This window comes from Centropristis striata, chromosome 21, assembly GCF_030273125.1.
Source record: "Centropristis striata isolate RG_2023a ecotype Rhode Island chromosome 21, C.striata_1.0, whole genome shotgun sequence".
Lineage (NCBI taxonomy): Eukaryota > Metazoa > Chordata > Actinopteri > Perciformes > Serranidae > Centropristis > Centropristis striata.
The window spans coordinates 10,008,532-10,030,093 of NC_081537.1; the positions used below are offsets into that span (position 1 = coordinate 10,008,532).

Genomic DNA, 21,562 nt, shown 5'->3' on the forward strand with positions numbered 1-21,562 from the left:
ATGAATAAGATTTCTGTGCCAATTTAGTTAGCTGTAAATAGGTTCTAACCTGGCTGTATAAAAACATGCAACAGCTGCTGGCTTCAGGAACACTAATAATTAATTTTACCGGTTTTATTCTATTTTAACTTATAATTATTTTCTTCTGGCTCTTTAATGATTTTTAATTGTATTTAGACGTAATTTTATAATGTATTGCTTTTGCATTTTCCCTCGATGCCTTTAATGTTTTGTCTTACTTCTTCCTTCCTTCCTTCCTTCCTTACTTACTTACTTAGGCCTCTTACTTACTTACTTACTTACTTACTTACTTACGTACTTACTTCTTCCTTCCTTCCTTCCTTACTTACTTACTTACTGACTTACTTCTTACTTACTTACTTACTTACTTACTTACTTACTTACTTACGTACTTACGTACTTACTTCTTCCTTCCTTCCTTCCTTCCTTCCTTCCTTCCTTACTTACTTACTTACTGACGTACTTACTTCTTCCTTCCTTCCTTCCTTACTTCTTCCTTCCTTCCTTCCTTCCTTACTTACTTACTTACTTACTTAGGCCTCTTACTTCTTCCTTCCTTACTTCCTTACTTCCTTACTTACTAAGGTACTGTTTAAGGCTTGGAGAGTTGACGATCATATTACATGTAGTTGTCCGATGCTGCCACTAGATGGAGCCACAGTAAACGTTAATTCGGTGCTCAAAGATGCAGAACACAACCAAAGTGTTAGGGCTTTTTCTTTTTTTACTTTTTTGACAGCTTTAATATATGTATAGGAAATACCTTAGTACATTTACACCCATTAAACAAAATAACCTTTTTATCCGAATTGAATGAAGAATCACGGAAGTCTTGTCCTGTTGGCACCAGCTATAGTTGTGCCATCTCCACCCAGCAGCACTCGCACGGTGGCAGCAGCAGCCCGCTAAGCTCCCTCTCTAATTACACCCCCGTGATCCGCCCTTATTTCCCCTCAAACGGGACTTGGAGACATACTTCCTCTGCCCAGCCCTGTCTGCTTCAGTGATGGGGCAGTGAGGATGCCGAAGCACGACAGTCCTGTGTAGACTTTTTTTTTACTCTTCCATTCCTCAACTTCAGTGATTTAGTCTTTTTTCAACCTGTCTGCTGCCATGTTGCGGGTTGTAGTGGAATCGGCTAAAGATCTGCCTAAAAAGAAACTTGGAAGCCCTGATCCAATCACCTCTGTGATTTTTAAAGGTAAGCCTACTTTTAAAAGTTTAAATGTGTAATGTATGTACAAGAAAAAACATAACTTCTAGCCTCACTTTTGGTTTTAATGAATGATGTAAATTGTGTTTTTGGAAATAAATGGTAAGTTTATTGTTGTCCTATTAATAATACTTGTAACGAGTATTTCATCACCATTTGGATGTAATCGTTTTTGTATAGGTAGCCCATGCAAAAAAAAAAAAAAAAACTACAGTATTTTATTGGGGTTTTTTTTTGCACTTGTACATGAAACTGAAAACCCAATAGTCCATTTAAAAAATAGGCTTTTAGTGCATTTGTAGTCCTTTTTAAATGCTTAAAAACCTAAGCTGCCCAAGTTGTATTGCATAATTAAAGATTTTCCCAACATGTCACAGCATTTCCAGATGCAAAGACAGCTGGGTAGGACCATGCTTGTACCTGTACAGTGGGATAAAGTGCACGCTCAGACAGAATAAAGAAACCTGTAGTTGAGAAACAAGTTAGAAATTGTGAGGAAATTAGCCTTCAGGTAGTGAATTAAAAGCAGATATAGAATGGCATTGCCGCCCTACATGTTGAGGAAATAATGCTGGCAATCAGCCCTTGTTGCTCTCAGCTGTTTTTGTGTCATCATCATTAGCTACAGGTGTGGCAGCTTCTCTCTTTTCCCCCTTCTTCCTTGTTAAGGTAGAAACAGCAGCTCACTGACACCAACTATCACTTTTTTCTCAAAGCATGCAAAACAGCAAGAGTTAAACTTGCCAGAAAAACAAGTGGGCAGAACAAATGTTACGTGTTTTCTTGGACTTGTTGACCTAAATGTGTCCCAGTCTTTAGAAAGCATGTACCATACAGTGTTTTCTTTGTTCAACATATATTCACAATAATTAATTTCACTTTCAGATGAGAAGAAGAAAACAAAATCGATCGACAGTGAGGTTAATCCTGTCTGGAATGAGGTAAATCTCCATTACACACAAACATGCACATATCCCTGCCTTCATCTTTTACTTTGATTAATCAGTCACGTTTGATCTGCTTCTAAGAAAAGCAGAAATAATTATTATATTAAAAGTATAAGGAGTGTAAATGCAGCGCTACATATCACATGGTAAACATATACTGTGACAATCATCATATGACTATCACAGTATGTGGACCATGTCAACAGATTATGTGACTGATGTAGATGAGTCAAGGAGTTCAATGTGAGTTTTGCATCGATGAAAAGTCCTGCTCTCTGATAAAGTTTTGCTTCTTCAGACAGAATAACAGCAGTTGGAGTTCCCTATCTGATGGTCTGTCTAATCTTGTCTTTCAGGTGCTTGAGTTTGATCTGAAGGGCATCGGGCTGGACTCTAGCTCCTACATAGATGTGGTTGTGAAAGACTATGAAACTATTGGGAGAGATAAGTAAGTGCAACACAATCCTCTGACTCTGAGCTCCCTGTTAGCTTTGGCTTTTGTGCAACAGATAGATTACAGTGATGAAAGAGAAGATGTCTGCCTCACCTCGCAAACTTGTTCCTGTCTGAACAAGAAGCTAGCAGCAGTTATTTTCAGTTGTATGGATGTCCTGTTTTTTATTACAGTTATTCAGATACAACACATGCACCCTCATTAAAGGAAGAGTTCAGATTTTTCGAAGTGGGGCTGTATGAGGTACTTATCCATAGTCAGTATGTTACCTGAAGTGGATGGTGGTTGGCATGGCCCCAGTTTGAAGAAGCAGGCAGGAGTAACCGGCTCATTAGCTAAGAAATGTACTGCTGTGGATGGAGGCAGCAGAAAAATGTGTTTTAGCCACCCACCCAAAAAGTCAGGTTAAGCGTATGCAATATTTACAGTAGTTTCACTGCTTGACCCTGCCGTCGGACAGGCCTGTTTGAGCTGACGCAGGGAGAATTGAAGCCCATTTATGCTTTTGTCAAAGCCACCAGACTCCTTTGAGAAAAACGGTAATTTTATCTGGCAGAACACAGGAGTTGCTGGTCTACCGCTGCCTCAATCAGTTAGTTTGTGCTTTTGAGACTTTGGTGAATCAGAACTATCCCTTTTAAAACCCCAAAGTTGGGGCACCCCAGTGACTCACTGCTGGAGCACATGCCACTAAGGCTGCATCCTTGTGCAGAGGACCTGGGTTCGAATCCCTTTCCTGTATGTCATCCCCTGTGTCTCCCCCTTCCACTCCCTCTGGCAAATAAAAGATGAAAATGCCCCCAAAGACATAATTGTGACACTAAAGACACAATAACACACAAAGTAAACAGTCAAAGCAGCGCTACACTGCCCCCCACCACCACCACCACCACCCTGTTTTTGTCAATGGAGTCTAAACTTAAACAGGGCTGTCTGATGTCAAGGTAAAGCAGTGAAATTATTATAAATATGGTGTACTGATTTTTTTTTTTTAATGTTATTTTTAGATCGGCCTCTTTTAAGTTGGCTAAAATACATTTAGCTGCTTCCTCCTTCCACAACAGTGCTCAGTTACACTCTCTGCTTCTCCAAACATGCCAACCACCATCTACTGTAAGGATAAGCATCTAATAGAACCCCACTTCAATAAATCCAAACTATCCCTTTAAGACAGTTTTGATCTGAAGCACCCTGGCTGCAAAATAACTATTTGTACGTGTCAGAGTTCCCCCACCCTCTGGTTAGGATACACATCATTATTATTAGTGACACAGTAACGCACAAGAACATTTAGTAAGATGTTATCATAGTAACTGTGTGTTTGAGTTATGTAGGCTGTCTCTGCCCCCTCACACCCTGCTTGCCATGCTGGGACTTGCTGGGCTGTGTGGGATGACTGCTCCTGATTGGGCAACAATGAATGATGAATTACTGTTTGTCCTTTGTCTCTCTGGGATTTGTGTGGTACTCTGTAACAGCAGACAGGAAAAATGTTAAAGGGAAATACTTCATGTGGCAGTGACTTGCTAAAATATCATAGTGGTGTAAATGCAGCATACAGTATGAATGAACTGCTTTTATACTGTGTGAGGAAGTGCTGTAACACAAAACTTGTCAAAATGCTCCAAAACAGCTCCATATAAAGCCTGAATCACATATGGGACCAATCTAGACCAACCACCAAGAATGTTTCCTCAGTATCACTAATTACTGTGATCAAAGTCTTGTCTATAGTTAGAAAAACAAAGCACATGAAAGTGTATCAGTCTTTATGATTTATGTCGTACAGATCATATGAGGTGTATATATATTTATATATTTTTTTCCTGCTCAAAAACATAATCTAGTTAAAGTTGCTCTTGTGTTTGGGGCAGTCCTAACTGAGGGAGGAGCGTTTCGAATGTGCCTGTTAAACTGAGTAAAGTTTTCCACTGGGCCGGCCCGTCTGACACACTCCCTGGAGATCTACACAGTGGGAGCAGAAAAGGACTTCTCTCTTTCTCAGATAGTTTTACCAGCTGCTGTTATGGGTAATCCCTGTTGTCAAGGCAACGGAAGGGGGAACCCAAGAAATCACTGTCTTTTTAACTAATTTGATTTTAGAAAGGAATCAGAAGACTGTGGACAAAGTTTCCTCTGTGCAAATGGCAGCACAGACCTGATCATAAGTAGTGAGTTTGTAGTGAGTTTCATGAGTTTAATCACTGACAAAATGTTTAAATTCCTCGCATCTATACTTTCTGTTACTAAGTATCAGAAAATTAAGATACAACCTCATTATTTTGACTCAGAATGTCAAGTCAAGTTAGAATTAGTATATTGGATGCCATTTGCTTTAATAGTGAATCTTTTTAGAGATTATTTAAAAAAGTAAGAAATCATGCAGACGGTTCATATTCTGTTAATTCTCTGGGGTCCATGAATAACTACCAGTTTTTTTGAGCAATCATCCAATACTTGAGATATTTAAACATAAAACCAAAATGCCAATGCTGTGATTTTAGTCAACATGAAATGTCAGGGGGTCACCAAAGTCATATATACTGCATTTAACAGTAATTCATCCAATAGTTGAGATTTTTCATTCTGACCCACAAATCTCAAAATACTAGTGGCACTATGAGATCACTAAAGTCATTAGGATGCATCCTCTGGAAACCATGAATGTCTGGAAAAACATTTTGGTCCATCAGTCGAAAAGTTTACTGAAAAGAGAAGTTTTAACTGTGGTGGTGCTGGAGAATATGTCAAAAGATCACACTATTCATCAGGGTTCATTCTCTGAGGACCTTGAATATTTACAGCAAATGTAACAGAAATCTATCCAATAGTTAATGAGATAATTTAGTCTGACTGACAAATCTCAAAACCATGGTGATGCTAGATGTAAAAAGTAAGGGGATCAATAGACCCATTAGGATTAGTCCTCTGGGAACCACAAATGTCTCTACAAGATTTTGTGCCCATCCATTAGTAGTTGAAATATTTTGCATTTTTGACTTTTACCTCTGGCAGAGCCAGAGAATATGTCTGAGCATCACAAAAGTTATTAGGATCCATCCTCTGGGGACCATTATTGTTGATAGATTTCACAACAATCAATCCAATAGTTGTTGAGATATTTCAGTCTGTAGCAAAGAGAAGTTCCAGCCAGCAGACTGATGTCTTCAGTCACACCACAAGAATGTCTAAAGATTAATGCATCTGAAGTACCTAGACAGACATTTATTTACTAGTTCATGGTTAAAAATGAACTGTGATCTCGTGCTTTGCACCTCGTTTGCATGTTACTCATACAGAGGTTTTTAATCTCTTTTTATCATACTCATATTTACATTAATATTAAGAGTAGTTAACCAAAGAAATACACTGCAAGTTATATAACAGGGCTGCAGACTTTTTTCAGTCATTGCATGGTTTGATAATAAACATGACAAGGAAATGGCCAGTTAAATATCATCATTACCATTAAATATTAACTTGTTCTGCACTGATACACATGGAATAGGTACTGTAAAAACCAGGGTAAATTTCCTCCTAGGATATGGCTGGAGAAATGTTTTCACATCAGAATCTCACACTATTGTTTCACTTCCTGTCTTATAAAACGCAGAAACAGACGGACTAGGGCTCCGTGTAATTATTTCACCTTCCTTGTTTATGGAAAATATTTCTGGATTTTATAGCCTTGCAGAACTGAAAACTCTGCAGATGAGTATGTTAGATCAGCAATAATCAGGGAACTGTGACTGCTGATTTTCATGCCCCAGTCCCTGATCTGAGATGAGCTGAATCATCACTCATCCATCCTAACATACCTGTGGAAAAATAATTGCGGGAAGGGAAAGAGGTTTTGAACTGATACTTTTGCTTCTGTGGAGCTGCTCATCTATGACCTCCGGTCCGCTTGCAAGAAGTGCTTTAACATCCTGACAAAGGGGAAAAACTGTATCTACATCCAATAATAACTCCATACACATATTTTCAACCTGTCTGTGGGTGATTGTGATTGTTTAATCTCTGGTGGGATGTTCCACTGTGACTCACCAGGGCTTGGCAATAGTCACACAACTGTTATGGGCATTCCTCTCTGTTTACATAGAAAACAATGGGGGAAATGTCAGTTAAAGCTAGTCTTCCATATCTTATATTCTACATACAGAACTGGGTGGTTGTAGTTGTCCCATAACTTTGGAGGATGTTAGGCTAGTGTTTGTGTGTAGTCTTTATCATACTGTTAGACTTCATCTCTTTATATTTGAATGCTTGTATCAGATTGCAGTCCAGCTGAAAAGCTGCAAACTGGAAAATATTCACTGCATGACAGTCTCATGTCTAAATAAGGTCTTCTAAGCTTTGATTAGTTTGGAGCCCGAGGCTGTCAGCAGAGGAAAAACTAACAGGAGAGTTGATGGGTCACATCCTACCTGAAGTCCAAACCCTGTTAACATTATTGCTGAGAAGCCATACAGCTGAGAAAACTACACAACCGCTTTGTTGGTCACCCAGTGAGATTCAAGGCTACATACCAGGTTTATAGAGTCACCGACTCCCAAGAGAACTCCCATGTCGGCCTCCTTCCTGATTAATCTGCCAACACAATAACTCTCCATACTTTGTTCTCCTCCCAACAAAACTCTGTCAAACTATTTGTGTAGTGACTTAAACTGTTAGTAACCTGATACACAACTGATGAGTACTTGTATATCCCATTACTTATCTAACACTGCTATACTTCAGTGGACTGCAGCACATCTGCTGTGTTACTGCTGTGTTGCTATGTTTAAGAAGTGCTTTCCCAATAGAAGTCCAGTTCAGATTATAAATGTAATTTCAGTTGGCTTCTCAGAGCAAAGCTGTGGTCTTTTGTAGCAATTTTCTTTTGTCTTGTGACATTTTTTAAGTAAATTGTCAGCAACGAGGAAGAAACACATCTCTCAAAAGATGGAAGCTTTAAGTTCTGACCACTATTGGATGTAACTGATTCTGAGTCAGTGGTGTCATTGGACTGAGCGTCCATAGTGAGTAATGGAGACTTTCTGTTTCTGGGAATTCCTCCCAACAGGAATGCAGCCAAAATATTACTCAACTCACCCAAAGAATAATACAGTTTACATGATTTACTGCATTCGTTGCGTACATTGTGTTACTTTGGACACAATACAGTGAATATTATTTTATCCAGCCAAGGAGTTGCCAGTTTATTAGGTACGTCCAGCTCCAATACAACTGTCCTGTAATAAATCCTTTCCTTCAGAAACATTATAATCTTTTACATCATTGCATTTTGGAAATTACAGTTTTTTTGTTATGTAGTCTGTCACTGATATAAATGGGGTGGACAAGAGAAACATTTTAACAAGTTTTTTTTATTTATCATGCACAATTTCAGTTACAACAATTAGAGAAGTAGTTGTTGGTTAAAAAACATCTTAAGTCTCATGCTCCCTCAAACAATGCTAATTAATTGTTAATTTAAAAAAAATAGTGCATAAAATATAACTTAAAAATATCGTATATAAAAGGTATTAGGGCTTCTAATGGTTCTAGTCCACCAGACTGTGTCATTGCTTTCATATTTACAACTAAGTGTCTGAGCACAAACTAGCCACATGATGAGCTGTGTCATTTTTGGCTGCACACCAAACCAGACACAACAAACAACCTGCAGCAATAACAAAATGCCCTAGAGCGATCAACTGTCGCTACAGGGAAAGGTTGCTGTACTTGTATAACAAGTCCAGTATTATTAAGCCACTTTTGCACATTAAGTGTCATTTAAATCTGTCTTTTAAATATCTAAAGAGTAAACAGAGGAATGTGGTTGTTACATTTCAAGCCAAAGCAACACAGCTCTACTTATTATTATTTATTATGATTATTATTTATTTTTCTACTTAATCAATAGTATGTTAATGATTGCTTCATTTCTCGGGGGATTTTATCATTAATATTCCATAAGGAAAATGTTTGCAGAAGCTCATGACTCAGTGTTTGACACAGACTGCAGGAATAAAGTTTTTGATTTATCAGGAAGTTCCTGTTATTTTCAGCCAACTTTTCAGGTTTACCATATTATTTAACCACTGGAAAATGAGTTTTATGGCTCTAAAATCATCTAGTACTGGAATGACCTTCAAATGGAAGATCATTTCAGTTCTTTAGTCACAGATGATATAAACATGCTATGAATCACTGGTAGCGTCTCTGTGGTGTTGACTGTGTGCCGCCTCATGGGGTGCGTTTGTTTGTCTGAGCAGGCAGGGTTTGTTAGCTCTGGGTGGTGACCTGCTTTATGCCCCTTTTGTGAATGTGACATCACTGAGCGCACATACAGCATTCATTTTTGTGTGGACTGTTACCTGATTACTGACATGTTGGCTGACAACAACGGCTGCCTGATTTTTGCCCTTTTTCAATCAGGAAATCAGTGCAGAATGGGTCACAAGTCACATGTTCCACGTGTATCTGACAGTATATACAAATATATTTATTCATTTAATATTTCCCTGCTGTGTTTTTCCCTGGCAGATTCCTTGGGTCAGCGAAAATCTATCTGAAAGACCTTGCCTCAGGTCAAATGAGATCACTACCATCCAAAAATGTTCCTTTGGCCAATGACAGTGGGCAGAGTACTGGAGTAAGTTTCTTAAGATTAAAAAAAACAACAACAACGGGAAGGCAACCTTTCTTTTTTTTTTTTTAAATAACTGAAATAATAGACCAGCCAATCATTTCTTTCCAGGCTACAATCAACCTTGTGATTGGCTATGATCCTCCACCCAATGCTGCACCAAACCTCAATGACCCTCAAGGAGATTCCACAGTGGATGCTGGTACGTTTATGTAATTATTAGTGATGCACTGCAGTCTAGGCTGTATAAATAGAGGTAGCTATGTGACGTCACCCATTGGTTCGTAGACGAATGCAGGTTTAAGAGAGTTCTGCAAAGGCTTGAATTTGTGATCAGAGGCGTGCCAGATATTTGATCTTGTTTTTCTGCTAATTAGGTGGAGGTGGAGGTGGTGGTGATGAAGGCGATGAGACTCAACCAGATGGTGGTCAGAGTGGCTCCCCAGGGGTCCCCTCATCCCCTGGGCAGCCTGTTAACCTGCGCCGGCGGGTGGCCAGGGCACAGAGCCGCCACCGACTAGTCAATAAACCCCAGGACTTCCAGGTCAGTTTGATACGCTATTTTCAACACGATTCTTACTTTTTTTTGGCATTAATAACAGCAGAAAAACGATTTTTCTTTTAAGAACTATTCTCCACATTAAGATCAGATTGGTCAGAAAGGGATGCTCTCACATAGATTAATCCGCACTGGTGCATTCATACATTTGTGTCTTTCAGATTCGTGTCCGGATCATCGAGGCCCGTCAGTTGTCTGGCAACAATGTCAAACCAGTAGTGAAGGTTAATGTGTGCGATGAAACCCACAGGACGAGGATCAAGAGGGGAAACAACCCCTTCTTTGATGAGGTGCTTTTACTTTGAAATACAAATGTGTTCCTTTGATTCCATTGGAATCCTTAAAATCAAGCGGGGTTAAAGTTGTGTTTAAGTTTTGTTTTTTTAATATATATTTTCGCAGATGTTTTTCTACAATGTCCACATGCTGCCATCTGATCTGTTCGATAAGCACATCAGCTTCCGGGTTCGTAAACGCATGTCAATTTTTTAAGTTGTGCTTTGTCAGTATGTACAAATATACAAATAAACTCATTATTTTCTATGCAGGTGTATAATTCCTATTCACTGAGGGCTGATAGTCTCATGGGAGAATTCAAGGTACCTGCTTTAAATTTGTTGTAACACAAATGTTTTAGATTAAAGCAAGTGGTTAATAATTCAATATGAATGTGGCTGATCTGTTTTTGTTCTCCCACACAGCTGGACGTTGGTTATGTTTATGATGAACCAGGTAAGATGGTCACAGACCACAGGTTTGTGTCTCATTTACATTTGCTCAGAGGATGCTGTTGATTGGCTGGTGGAGGTCACAATGTGAGAGGGTTATAGTGTGTGTGTGTGTGTATATATATATATATATATATATATATATATAGATATAGATATAGATATATATATATAGATATATATATATATAGATATATATATATATAGATATATATATATATAGATATATATAGATATATATATAGATATATAGATATATAGATATAGGTTTTTCTGTAATGTAATAAATGTGGTTCAAATTATTTTTTAAATTATTTTTAAGGTTAAACTAAGGGAAAACTTTGAGAAGAAAATGAATAATTATTTATATAAAGAATATATTATAATATATAAAAATAATCCAAATAAAAAAATATACAATTAGGAAGAAAAAAAAGTCTATTTTCGTACTTTGTTGAAGCAACTATAACCAATGTTTTTTCTTCAGTCTGGGATATGTTAATGATTACCATTGACTTCAGAAACCAGTAAAAATGGCAGTTATTTGACCAATAAGACAAACAAGAAAAAATGCTTATCATTCTGGTGGGAAAACAAGTGAAAACCTATAATTTAAAGCCAGGATTAGATTATTTTATTTATTTTTTTAAAGCTGTAATGGCCGGTGAATCAAAAACTATCGTTTTAATGGGTTTCCATCGGAACATTTCTGTCCTTAAGGTAAAAATAAAATTCAAAATAAAATTCAAATAGATCGATAAATAATAAAAATAATTCTCATGCATTTCCACAGCCCAAATCGATAAATAAACAGCTAAAAATGTCCTTTGGAGGTGCAGTAGCTTTGATGTGTGTCCCTCATGTTTTGTATTTCTGTTTGTGTCCTACAGCTCACTGTGTCATGAGGAAGTGGCTCCTGTTGAATGAACCAGACGACTCCAACTCCGGCGCTAAAGGCTACCTCAAAGTCAGCCTCTTTGTCGTGGGTGCAGGAGACGAGCCGCCGGTACGACCGACACCCTGCAGCTCTCAGATGATTTCACTGGAGCTGGCCGCTTCCTCTTTCCGCATGTAAATATGGTGGCCGTGCCCAGCGCTCTCTTTCATGAACTCTTTTCTGTTCTTTCTCCTGCAGGTGGAAAAGAGGGATTCAAATGACGATCAGGATGACATAGAGAGTAATCTGCTGCTGCCGGCTGGTGTGGCTCTGCGAAGGGCCACCCTGTCATTAAAGGTGTTCAGAGCTGAGGACGTTCCCCAGAGTAAGACAAGCTGAAGTGTATTTGTAAAAACAAAAAATGCTTGCCAAATCTTACATACATTCTATTTAATGGCCGCCAAACTGAAAAAAAAAAAAAAATTATGTTCCCCGTTTCAGTGGATGATGCATTCATCCAGACCATGAAAAGTATTTTTGGAGGGGATGAAAACAAGAAGAACCTGGTGGATCCTTTCTTAGAGGCTCGCTTCGCTGGCAAAAAGGTTCCTTTATTATTTGTCTCTTTTTAGCTGCTAGTGTCAAATGTCTACAAACTGGATAGAAAGTGTTGTGTCACAGAAAGAAAAGCTGATGTGTTTTTCTGTCCCTCCAGCTGTGCACTCAGATCATTGAGAAGAATGCAAACCCTGAGTGGAACCAGGTGCTGAACCTACAAGCGAAGGTGAGAGGATGAACCCGGCACAAAAATAAGAAATTTATATTCATTATTAATGAATTTCAGTCTTTTTAAACCGCTTCTTGTGTTTTCTGTAGTTCCCCTCGATGTGTGAGCGTGTCAAACTGACCGTCTTTGATTGGTAAGTCAAACAAGAATACAATTACGATTAAAGTGATTTTAACTTGAGGCAGTTAAGGTATGCATGTTAGGGATGTATAGTAATAAATTATTCGAGAAAGCCCAAATTAGAGTCAGATATAATACTTTATTGATCCCCGGGTGCTTTGTTACAGTTGCTGCTCTATAAGAATAGAAATAATATTATTATATTATGATATTAAGAATTAAGTTCTTTAAAAGTTCTTTAAATAAAAGATGGGAAGATGTGTTAATTGTAGTTGTGTACAAATGGTATTAAAATAGAAAAATGAAATGTAGAATAAATTTGAGGTAAATAGAGATATGTATATGTCACAATTGTGTAACAAATTGAATTATTGCACATGATTTCTATAGAAATAATGTGATGGAAACAACATTTTGCTACAATTTGCGATACATTTTTGACAAAATGAAACTGAGGACAAATTATGAGCAATAGGATTTCTTTGTTGATGTTCACAAAACACACTGCTTGTCTTGTCAGCTACCATCTCACCCATTTAATTTGCTGACTTACCCACTTGGATTTCACCCAAATGGTTATGGTGCATTCGGCTGTGACGTGGCTTGCCAGTGCTTGTAATTCCACCAGACTCGTTGCAGCATGTTTCAGAAGCAGCTCTCTACTAATAAGGAAACCAAAATGCTGCTATCCCTCCATTATGGATGGTAAACGGACTGCACTTGTACATCGCTTTTCTACTCTTTGCAACCACTCAAAGTGCTTTAACACTCAGGCTACTCTACATGTTGCCACCTGCCACCATCAGGAATTAATTCACACACCGATGAAAGCAGCATCGGGTGCAATTTGGCGTTCAGTTTCTTTCCCAAGGTTACTTCAACTTGTTGACTGCCATGGTCAGGGATCGAACCAGCGACCTTCCGATCAGTACGTAATGAGCCAATGCTGCTGTGGCTCAGTTGGCTAGTCCTCAAGGCTAAAATCAAAACCTGCAGCTGCCAATTTTGTGCACCTTGACACAGGATGCACAACAAGTAAAGAGAAGAGTAGATGGTGCCATCTGCTATTTAAAATCAAGTAACATACTTGATTTTCATTGCAAGTAGTATTGATAAATTCATATTTATATATGTTCTTAGAGTTATTTGGGGTTCATATAGCATATGACAATATTTCAAGCTTGTGGTCAGCTGTGTGTGTGAGTGTTTCCATCCCCCATCACCAACCACATGAGAATAATGCAGCTGCCCTATGACTCAGGCTGTGCAGGCCCCTCCCTTCCTCCCTCACTAACATGCTGCGGGATCCTGTTGGCACCGTCACAGCTCATTTTCATTATTGTGTGTTTCTGAGCGAACGGTCCTGATAACTCGGGGCCAGGAAGGCTGAAGGGAAATAAGTGCAAGAGGAAAAGGTTAGAGAAGCGGAGTGTGCCTCATAAGGTGTTGAAAACACCCTCAGATACCAGAGCCAATGAATATGTGGTTAAAAACATGTAGACATGAATAACAAAAGTGAAAGAGGCATTGTTTTTCTATTTCACATACTTCCCTCCAAAAAGCAAAGCATATCAATTTGCATGATATTTAACAGTGAACGATAAGTGCAGTCCTATGTGCGGATGCAGTGTGAAGTTAAAGGTTTCGTGTGTGATTGCAGGGATCGTTTGACAGGAAATGATGCTATTGGCACCACATACCTGAACCTGGCCAAGATAGGCTCCTCTGGCGGAGAGATTGAAGGTATGATTTCAGCATTTATAAAAAATATATATTTTTTTTTTTGTTGGAAATAAAGTGTCTGATAGACATTTTGTGAAAACCCCTGTCAAAATAAAACATTTTACAGTTACAATACTTATGTGCTTTGTGTTTGTATCAACTTCTAAATAGTATTTGAATTGTCCTTTTTTTCCTGGAATAGAGGAACATGCAGGAAATGGGGAAATGCCATCATTTGAAGGTTCAACCGTGCTCTTTTTTGCTCCGTGTTGCATGTTGAGATGTGACGCATTTAGCATGTTGTGCACGCTCAATTGCTAAAAAATAAAGTCTGTGTGTGCACATTGCTGTTAAATCTGTGCTGTGCTCTGTTTTGCCATTATTAGGCTGTAATAACACCCTAATAATGTATTCGTTTTTAAGTTTTTAACCATTGTCGTAATGCCTGCCACCTGCTTACCCACCATCCGCTGTTATCACCTCAGTCTGTCCGTCATCACCGCCTCACGTACCGCAGCACTAACATTAAAGCTTTGCTTAGCTTAGTTTGAGACTAATCTAAAGAGGTTAAGTCTATCTCCGTGTCTCCACAGCCAACACCGGGCAGTCTGAAGTGGGTTTCCTGCCCGTCTTTGGGCCCTGCTATGTCAACCTGTATGGCAGCCCCAGAGAGTTCACCGGCCTGCCAGACCCCTATGAGGATCTCAATTACGGCAAGGTAGAAAAAAAAATTTTTTTTTGGGAACCTTGTGTACAATTTTAAACTTTCTCTTCTTTCACTTTCAAGATGAGATATGACTTTATTTATCCCGCAGTGGCGAAATTTAGTTGTCACAGCAGCTCAAGACACAGAGACAAAAACAGAATAAGAATATATAAAATAAGACGTATACATACATTCTATATACATATACATTTCTGCTATTTGCAAATTAATATTAATACATATATATATTTTGTGTTTTTTTTTCTTCCTGAAAGTACTTTGCATTTTACAGGTATTGCTCATTGGAGAAAATATATTTTAGCCTGTTAAATAGGTTAAATAACTTGTATGTAGTAGTAGTATAAAACATAAATTAATAAATATATTTAAAATATATGCAGAGATGTACACAGTCTAGTATAAGTACAAAGTATACAGAAGGCCTACATCCCTCTTATTGTTTTTTCATTTGATGTGTTTGCAGGGAGAGGGCGTGGCGTACAGGGGCAGAGTCCTGGTCGAGCTGACTACTAAGCTGGACGGGAAAGAAGACAAAACCGTAGACAGCATCCCCAACGATGACATCCTGGTGGTGCAGGTACAGTCACTATTAATCCGTACCTGACAGGTGTGATTCAGTTTGACAGTGGTGCGGTTTCTCTTGTCCCTACGTGATATTAAAATATGTTCTACTTCTCTTTCCCTTTTCTGTTTTTCTTCCTACATTAGAAGTACCAGAGGAGGAGGAAGTACAGTCTGTGTGCAGTCTTCCACAGCGCCTCCATGATACAGGAACCAGGAGAGCCAATCCAGTTTGAGGTCAGCATCGGGAACTATGGCAACAAGTTGGACACCACCTGCAAACCACTGTCCTCCACCACGCAGTACAGCTGTGCTGTGTTTGACGGTAAGTGAGGAAGATAATACGTGTGATATTTAATCTGTTCGTGAACTAAAGATGCTTTTATCATGATCAGTCTTTTTGCACATCCTGCACCAAAATGTGCAGCTCCCTCATTCTAAAACTGTAAAAATTTACATATTTCTTTTAGTATTTTTATAGTATCCTTTTTTTCATATTTGTATTGTAATTTTTCTGTCAACCAAGGTGAATTCCTTGCCAGTGAAAACCTACTTGGCAATAAGCCTCATTCTGATTCTGATTTAAAACCTGCTTTGTTGTCAAGAGGATTTTTAATTGGTGCATGATTTTTCTAGGAAACCACTACTATTACCTGCCCTGGGTGGACACTAAGCCGGTGGTTGTGGTTCTCTCATTCTGGGAGGATATCAGCCACCGCCTGGATTCTGTCAACATCATCCTCTACATTACTCACCGCCTGGTAATACTGCATTATCCTCTGTAATCCACAAAAACCTTTATGATTTATTGAAAAGTTTGCAGCCTTTGAAGCATACTTTATTATGCTGATGTTTGGTACATGTGAGCACATGTGTCACTGTGAGAGTCGTGGAGTCATGTAGGTTTAATCTAGGCGTGTGATCCTCACCCCTGTTTTGTTATTGCAGCAATCCAACCTGGAGGCATTTAAAACCGGCATCTTGGCAAAAGTCTCCGACAACCAGCTCGTAGAGGTGTGGCTGAAGTTGCTCAATCAGCTGATTGAAGACATAGAAAGGTAAATAGAGGATGTGGTGATACCGAAAAGTACAGATCGTTTCTGTTGTCTTGTAATTAACTGTATTTATAGAGTAGTTCTCATACAACAAATTCTAGTGATTTGCAATAATAAAAAAAACATTATTTTTATTGTCTGTTTTCCAATAAAAACACAGTAGATAAAATGTCCTAAAAAAATAAATACAATTATAATGATCTAATAAAAATGTCAGACAAAACCAAGTGAGTCACATATTAAGGAATTAAACTGTGGCTGGGTCCAGCAAAAAATACAGAAAAAAAACAAGAATGGTGATTACATATGTTAAGACAAAACAATTTTCTGAAATGGTATGCTTAAATATGGAAATGAGGAATTATATAATGGTAACTTCTGATGAATTTAGGAGAAGTCTGTTGCAAAAAACTGTAGTAAAATAAACACAAATGTACACTAGTCTGACAGAAGATAATTTATGGAAGCAAAATAGGCAAAATCTAAAAAAAAAAAAGTTCTTTTTTTTGCCTGTAGTGTCTCACTTGAAATAGTTAGTATAATCTTTTTTTGATCAAGGTGTTTTTATTTTGTTTTACAGATTATAGTTTACAATTTAACATAGGTCCAACAGAACACACAGGGAAAAAGGAAAAAAAAAACCCTCAGTAAACCCCCCCTCTCCCCAAGTACCAGACTTAAGAGTTCACAGTGTGAAATACATAGTTCAAAATACAGAATTCACACAGCCAGATTAGCAAATATCAGAAAGAAAAAAAGAAAACAAAGAAACAAAAACATAACAAATACATAAATATAATTATAATGATGACTGAGGCCAACAGCAGAGGTTTACAGTATTATATTGTCTGCCTCCATATCTTCAACAAACATTAAGAAAGGCTGCCAAATGTTATAAAAGTTTCTAGTAGACCCCCTAATTGTGTATCTGATCTTCTCCAACTTGATATGGTACATGATTTCCCTAATCCAATGTCTGTATGTTGGAGGTTTTGGGTCTTTCCATTTCAATAATATCAGTCTCCTAGCTAGGAGAGAGCAGAAAGCCACAGTTAGTATAATCTTAATATATGTGTTGTTTCAACTGAGATTCATTAAGTCCCATTTCTGTGCCCGCTCCCCGCCAGTTTGCCTCCTCCCGACCTGGAGGGCCGCTCCAACCTGACGGCTCTGGACATCCAGATCAAGAAGCTGCGAGACAGCGCTCTGACCGCCATCATGGACGGAGCCAGGCGCATGAGAGAGGAGGCCAGAGAGATCCGGGACACTCTGCCTGACTTGGAGGCCTGGGTGGACAAACTTACACAGCTGGCTGAGGAGGTACGCACACAGCAAGCGAATCAGCGTTATGTTTTGTTTGTTTTGCTCATCCGTAATTCTCTATTTGTCGTCATGTTTATCGTCCAGCCCCAGAACAGCATGCCTGACGTGATCATCTGGATGCTGCGGGGAGAGAAGAGGGTCGCCTGCAGTCGCATCCCGGCTCACCAAGTCCTCTTCTCCACGTACAGCGAGCAGGCCTGCGGGCAGCACTGTGGCAAGACTCAGACGGTGTTTCTACAGGTGCATATCTGCTGCTCAAACTCTAGTTTGGTTCTTTTGGTTTGTGGAAGCTCATCTGCCAGTAGACAGTAACTTGAAAGGTCGTCTATATATCTATATATCTATATATATCATTATAATTACAGCAATCTCCAAATAATGTCTCACTTATCTCAAAAAAATGAATAGAAACTTTATGAAGAAATAATAACTAATTGTTTTGTCATCCTAAGTTATGTTTTTGATATACTACATCATTATTTTGAGATTTTTGCATTATTTTTGAAGTGCTACATCTTTATTTTGATATTTTTCATTATTTTGATATACGGCATCATTTTTTTGATATACTTAATCATCATTTTGAGATTTCACATCATTATTTTGATATACTACATTACTTTTTTTGTCATTATTTTGAGAAAGTTTCTCATTATGACATTAAGGATATTTTTTTTCATCACATTGGCAGAAATTATTATTTGACTAAAACGTACTGCGCTAGAATTCATTTCTCTCAAATCATGTCTCGTGTGATTTATTTTTTTTCCCCCTCAGTATCCCATGGACAAGAACAAGGGCCTGAAGGTGCCGGTTCAGATCCGAGTCAACATGTGGCTGGGTCTGGCTGCACATGAGAAGAAGTTCAACTCCTTCTCTGAGGGGACCTTCAGCGTGTTCGCTGAGATGGTAAATCACTCAGAAACATAATGGTCACAGTGTCAGGTGTCAACTCAGCATCTAAAACTACACACGTTCTCCTCTGCATGGCAGTATGAAAACCAGGCCGAGGTGTTTGGAAACTGGGGGACCACGGGACTAGTGGGACGCCACAAATTCTCAGACGTAACGGGCAAACTGAAGCTGAAGAAAGAGTACTTCCTGCCTCCAAGGGGATGGGAATGGGAAGGTGAATGGTTCATCGACCCAGAGAAAGCGTGAGTATAATTGACATTTGACAAGAAAGACATTGTGATATTGTTATTTCAAGATTCAGATAAGTTACATTCATGAAGAAAACACAAGTTATGCTGGGCCTACACCCAAATATTTTCACAGTCCCAGACTAAAAACCGAAAAGAGTTTTACTGGAGTCACGGCGCTCCTGTCATCTCCATCGTTAAGTGTAAGGTAGTAATCTGCGCTGTTTCATATTAGTCTTTTCCTAGTCTTGGGTTTTCCAAGTCACAGTGACGTAACACAATCACCAACCAATAGATGAGCGGGGGAAAGGTCCCCGGGTCCAGACTGGCCAGTAAAACTACTCCGACAGGAAAAAGTGACATCACAATAATGTCAGTAAGCTCAGTCCTAAATAAAAATATAGTGATGTCATATATTTACGGCACATATATTTATGGGGGGGAAAAATTGCATGGTAGGAAAAAAAAATGCTAAAAGAATCTAGTTGTAGTCTTGTAAATAGTGACCCTGCAAGATTCACATTCTGTCTAAAACCTCAGTGTGAGACTAGGCTGTGACTAAAAACTCTAAACACTTGTCTTTAGATGTGAGCAGGGATGAGTTGATAGTTTTCCCGGAGCCTTTTCCAAATCTTTTCAAAGTCTTCTGATGTAAAGGTAGTATTAGTCTTACTATATAATAGTATATAATAGAGGTTGTGCTGCCTATTCTAGTGGTGAACAGACCCATTCTGTGGACCTTAAGCAGAGGAAGTGGGCTACTTTTGCTCTCTACTGTTTACATTCCTCTCATGCTTTGGACCATGATTAAATCATAAAGTACCAGACTGTGCCAGTGGGCTGGGAGTTATTTACACTTAACTTTTTTATCCACTTTTGTCAATACTAGTTCAGCTACTCTCTGCACTTCAATCTCAACTCAAATATACGTGTGTAATTATTTGGTTTTCCATGCAAACGTCATCAGTGCATTCTGTGAGCAGCTTCCTCACCAACTACTGTATATCTGCAACTTACAGACCGAACAAATGCAGATTCTTTCATACACGTCTTGGGCTGTCAACATCTTTTATATTTTTATCTTAAATTTGTCACCCATCTACATATAATAAGTGAGCCATTATAATATATGAATACTAACTTTTCCTATGCCAGGAAACAAAAGGGACACACATCTTGACGGGTTGATTTGGATGAAATTATGGTCAACAGTTAGGTAACTCCCAACTTGTGTAAATATGGCTTCTGTCAAAACATGCAAAGCTTTTCTTCTCTCTCACGCTGCACTGACTTTGTCATACAAAGCTGTGGCATGCATTGGGTTGTTTTTTTTAAGGACTACCACTGGAGGGTGCCAGATTTCACACCTGGTTTTAACCCATAAGAACCCATGGTGACACCCGTGTAACAAACACTTTAAATCTTCTATAATCTCTCATATTCAGCTTTATGCTTCACATTAACTCATTAAATCCCTAAGAGACGTATACTCAACACCCTGGTGTGGTGGTCATGTGACTTTGACAAGAATGTGGCTGTGACTGGAAACAGAAATGTGAAAAAGTAGCTAATTTTAAAAAGCTTATTTTTTGTGACAAGGCAAAGTTTAAACCCATTTAACAATTCTAATCCATTATTAGGGCGTCCTGTATTGCATTTAACTTGTTCTGACCATATTTCTTGCACAAATTAAAGTCACAATTTTGATAAATGTTATGGAGATGTAAAATAAAAAGATAAATTTGTGTCTCTGTAAGCAGAAAATGTGTCTAGTTTTTTTCTATTTTAAAATAAGAAATATCATAAACATAAAGACCATAAACGTCCATTATAATGTTTATGTCTCATCACAGATCTTTTTGACATTTAGAGGTAGAATTTTTTTAAAAACATCAGAAATGTGTTCTATGTGTTCCACTTCTAGAACACATCCTTTAAGGATAACTGGCTCTGGGTTCTTATGGGTTAAAGTAGCCTTTTTGTAGAATGTGTTCATGTTTGAATTTGTGTTTCAGTCTGTTAACGGAGGCAGATGCAGGACACACTGAATTCATGGATGAAGTGTTCCAAAATGAGACTCGGTTCCCCGGTGGAGAGTGGAAGGCGGCCTCCGAGCCCTTCACCGATGTGGTGAGAACGAAACGCTGACATGCAAATAATGTGCAGGGCGGCTTTAAATATCACACAGTTAATGTTTTCCCTGATCCGTGATATATGACGCAAAAATGAAGATGATTATCACCCAGCTCTTAACTCTTCTCTTAGTTACTCAGTGACTTTAGTGGAAGTTCCATTATAATTTCCACCCGGGCCTGAACAGACATGCAAAAGGCTCCACTCTCTTTTTATGTAGGAGCAACACACAGACTTGTTGTTGATTACATCTCGTTTCATTTTGCATCTCTGTGGTTTTGTGTCTCTCATTGGTCTTTTTCGGTCATTTTGTATCTCATTGTAGTTGTTTGGTGTCTTTTTGGAGTTGTTTTTTGTCTTTCTATGGTTATTTTGTGTCTCTTTATTGCCATTGTGTGTCTCTCTGTAGTTTTGTGTCTCTGTGTGGTCATTTTGTGTCTCCTTATAGTTGTTTTGTGACGTTGTCTCTAGTCTTTTGTGTCTCTGTGTCTCTTATGTGTTTGTTCTTATATCTCTTTCTACTTATTTTGTTTCTCTTTGCAGTTGTTTTGCATTTATT

At 38.5% G+C, this 21,562-nt stretch overlaps 1 protein-coding gene across 6 annotated transcripts in view; it reads left to right on the forward strand.

Moving 5' to 3' along the window:
• Positions 1–965: 965 nt before the first annotated feature.
• Positions 966–21,562, forward strand: part of myof (myoferlin) — a 40,685-nt gene continuing 20,088 nt past the window's right edge. For 2 of the 6 annotated variants that reach the window (XM_059324336.1, XM_059324337.1), the window contains exons 1-27: positions 967–1,222; positions 2,120–2,175; positions 2,538–2,629; positions 9,167–9,275; positions 9,381–9,471; positions 9,647–9,813; positions 9,990–10,118; positions 10,231–10,293; positions 10,377–10,427; positions 10,530–10,560; positions 11,447–11,562; positions 11,692–11,818; positions 11,935–12,038; positions 12,149–12,217; positions 12,310–12,353; positions 14,001–14,083; positions 14,265–14,303; positions 14,656–14,780; positions 15,253–15,366; positions 15,498–15,675; positions 15,987–16,111; positions 16,299–16,408; positions 17,533–17,725; positions 17,813–17,968; positions 18,506–18,637; positions 18,722–18,885; positions 20,886–21,000. In XM_059324336.1, coding sequence (XP_059180319.1) covers positions 1,135–1,222; positions 2,120–2,175; positions 2,538–2,629; positions 9,167–9,275; positions 9,381–9,471; positions 9,647–9,813; positions 9,990–10,118; positions 10,231–10,293; positions 10,377–10,427; positions 10,530–10,560; positions 11,447–11,562; positions 11,692–11,818; positions 11,935–12,038; positions 12,149–12,217; positions 12,310–12,353; positions 14,001–14,083; positions 14,265–14,303; positions 14,656–14,780; positions 15,253–15,366; positions 15,498–15,675; positions 15,987–16,111; positions 16,299–16,408; positions 17,533–17,725; positions 17,813–17,968; positions 18,506–18,637; positions 18,722–18,885; positions 20,886–21,000 — 2,871 coding nt within the window. In that variant the 5' untranslated portion in view covers positions 967–1,134. Of the gene's footprint in view, positions 1,223–2,119; positions 2,176–2,537; positions 2,630–9,166; positions 9,276–9,380; positions 9,472–9,646; positions 9,814–9,989; positions 10,119–10,230; positions 10,294–10,376; positions 10,428–10,529; positions 10,561–11,446; positions 11,563–11,691; positions 11,819–11,934; positions 12,039–12,148; positions 12,218–12,309; positions 12,354–14,000; positions 14,084–14,264; positions 14,304–14,655; positions 14,781–15,252; positions 15,367–15,497; positions 15,676–15,986; positions 16,112–16,298; positions 16,409–17,532; positions 17,726–17,812; positions 17,969–18,505; positions 18,638–18,721; positions 18,886–20,885; positions 21,001–21,562 lie in introns of all 6 variants that reach the window. The other 4 variants (XM_059324334.1, XM_059324335.1, XM_059324339.1 and 1 more) reach the window with 4 other exon arrangements.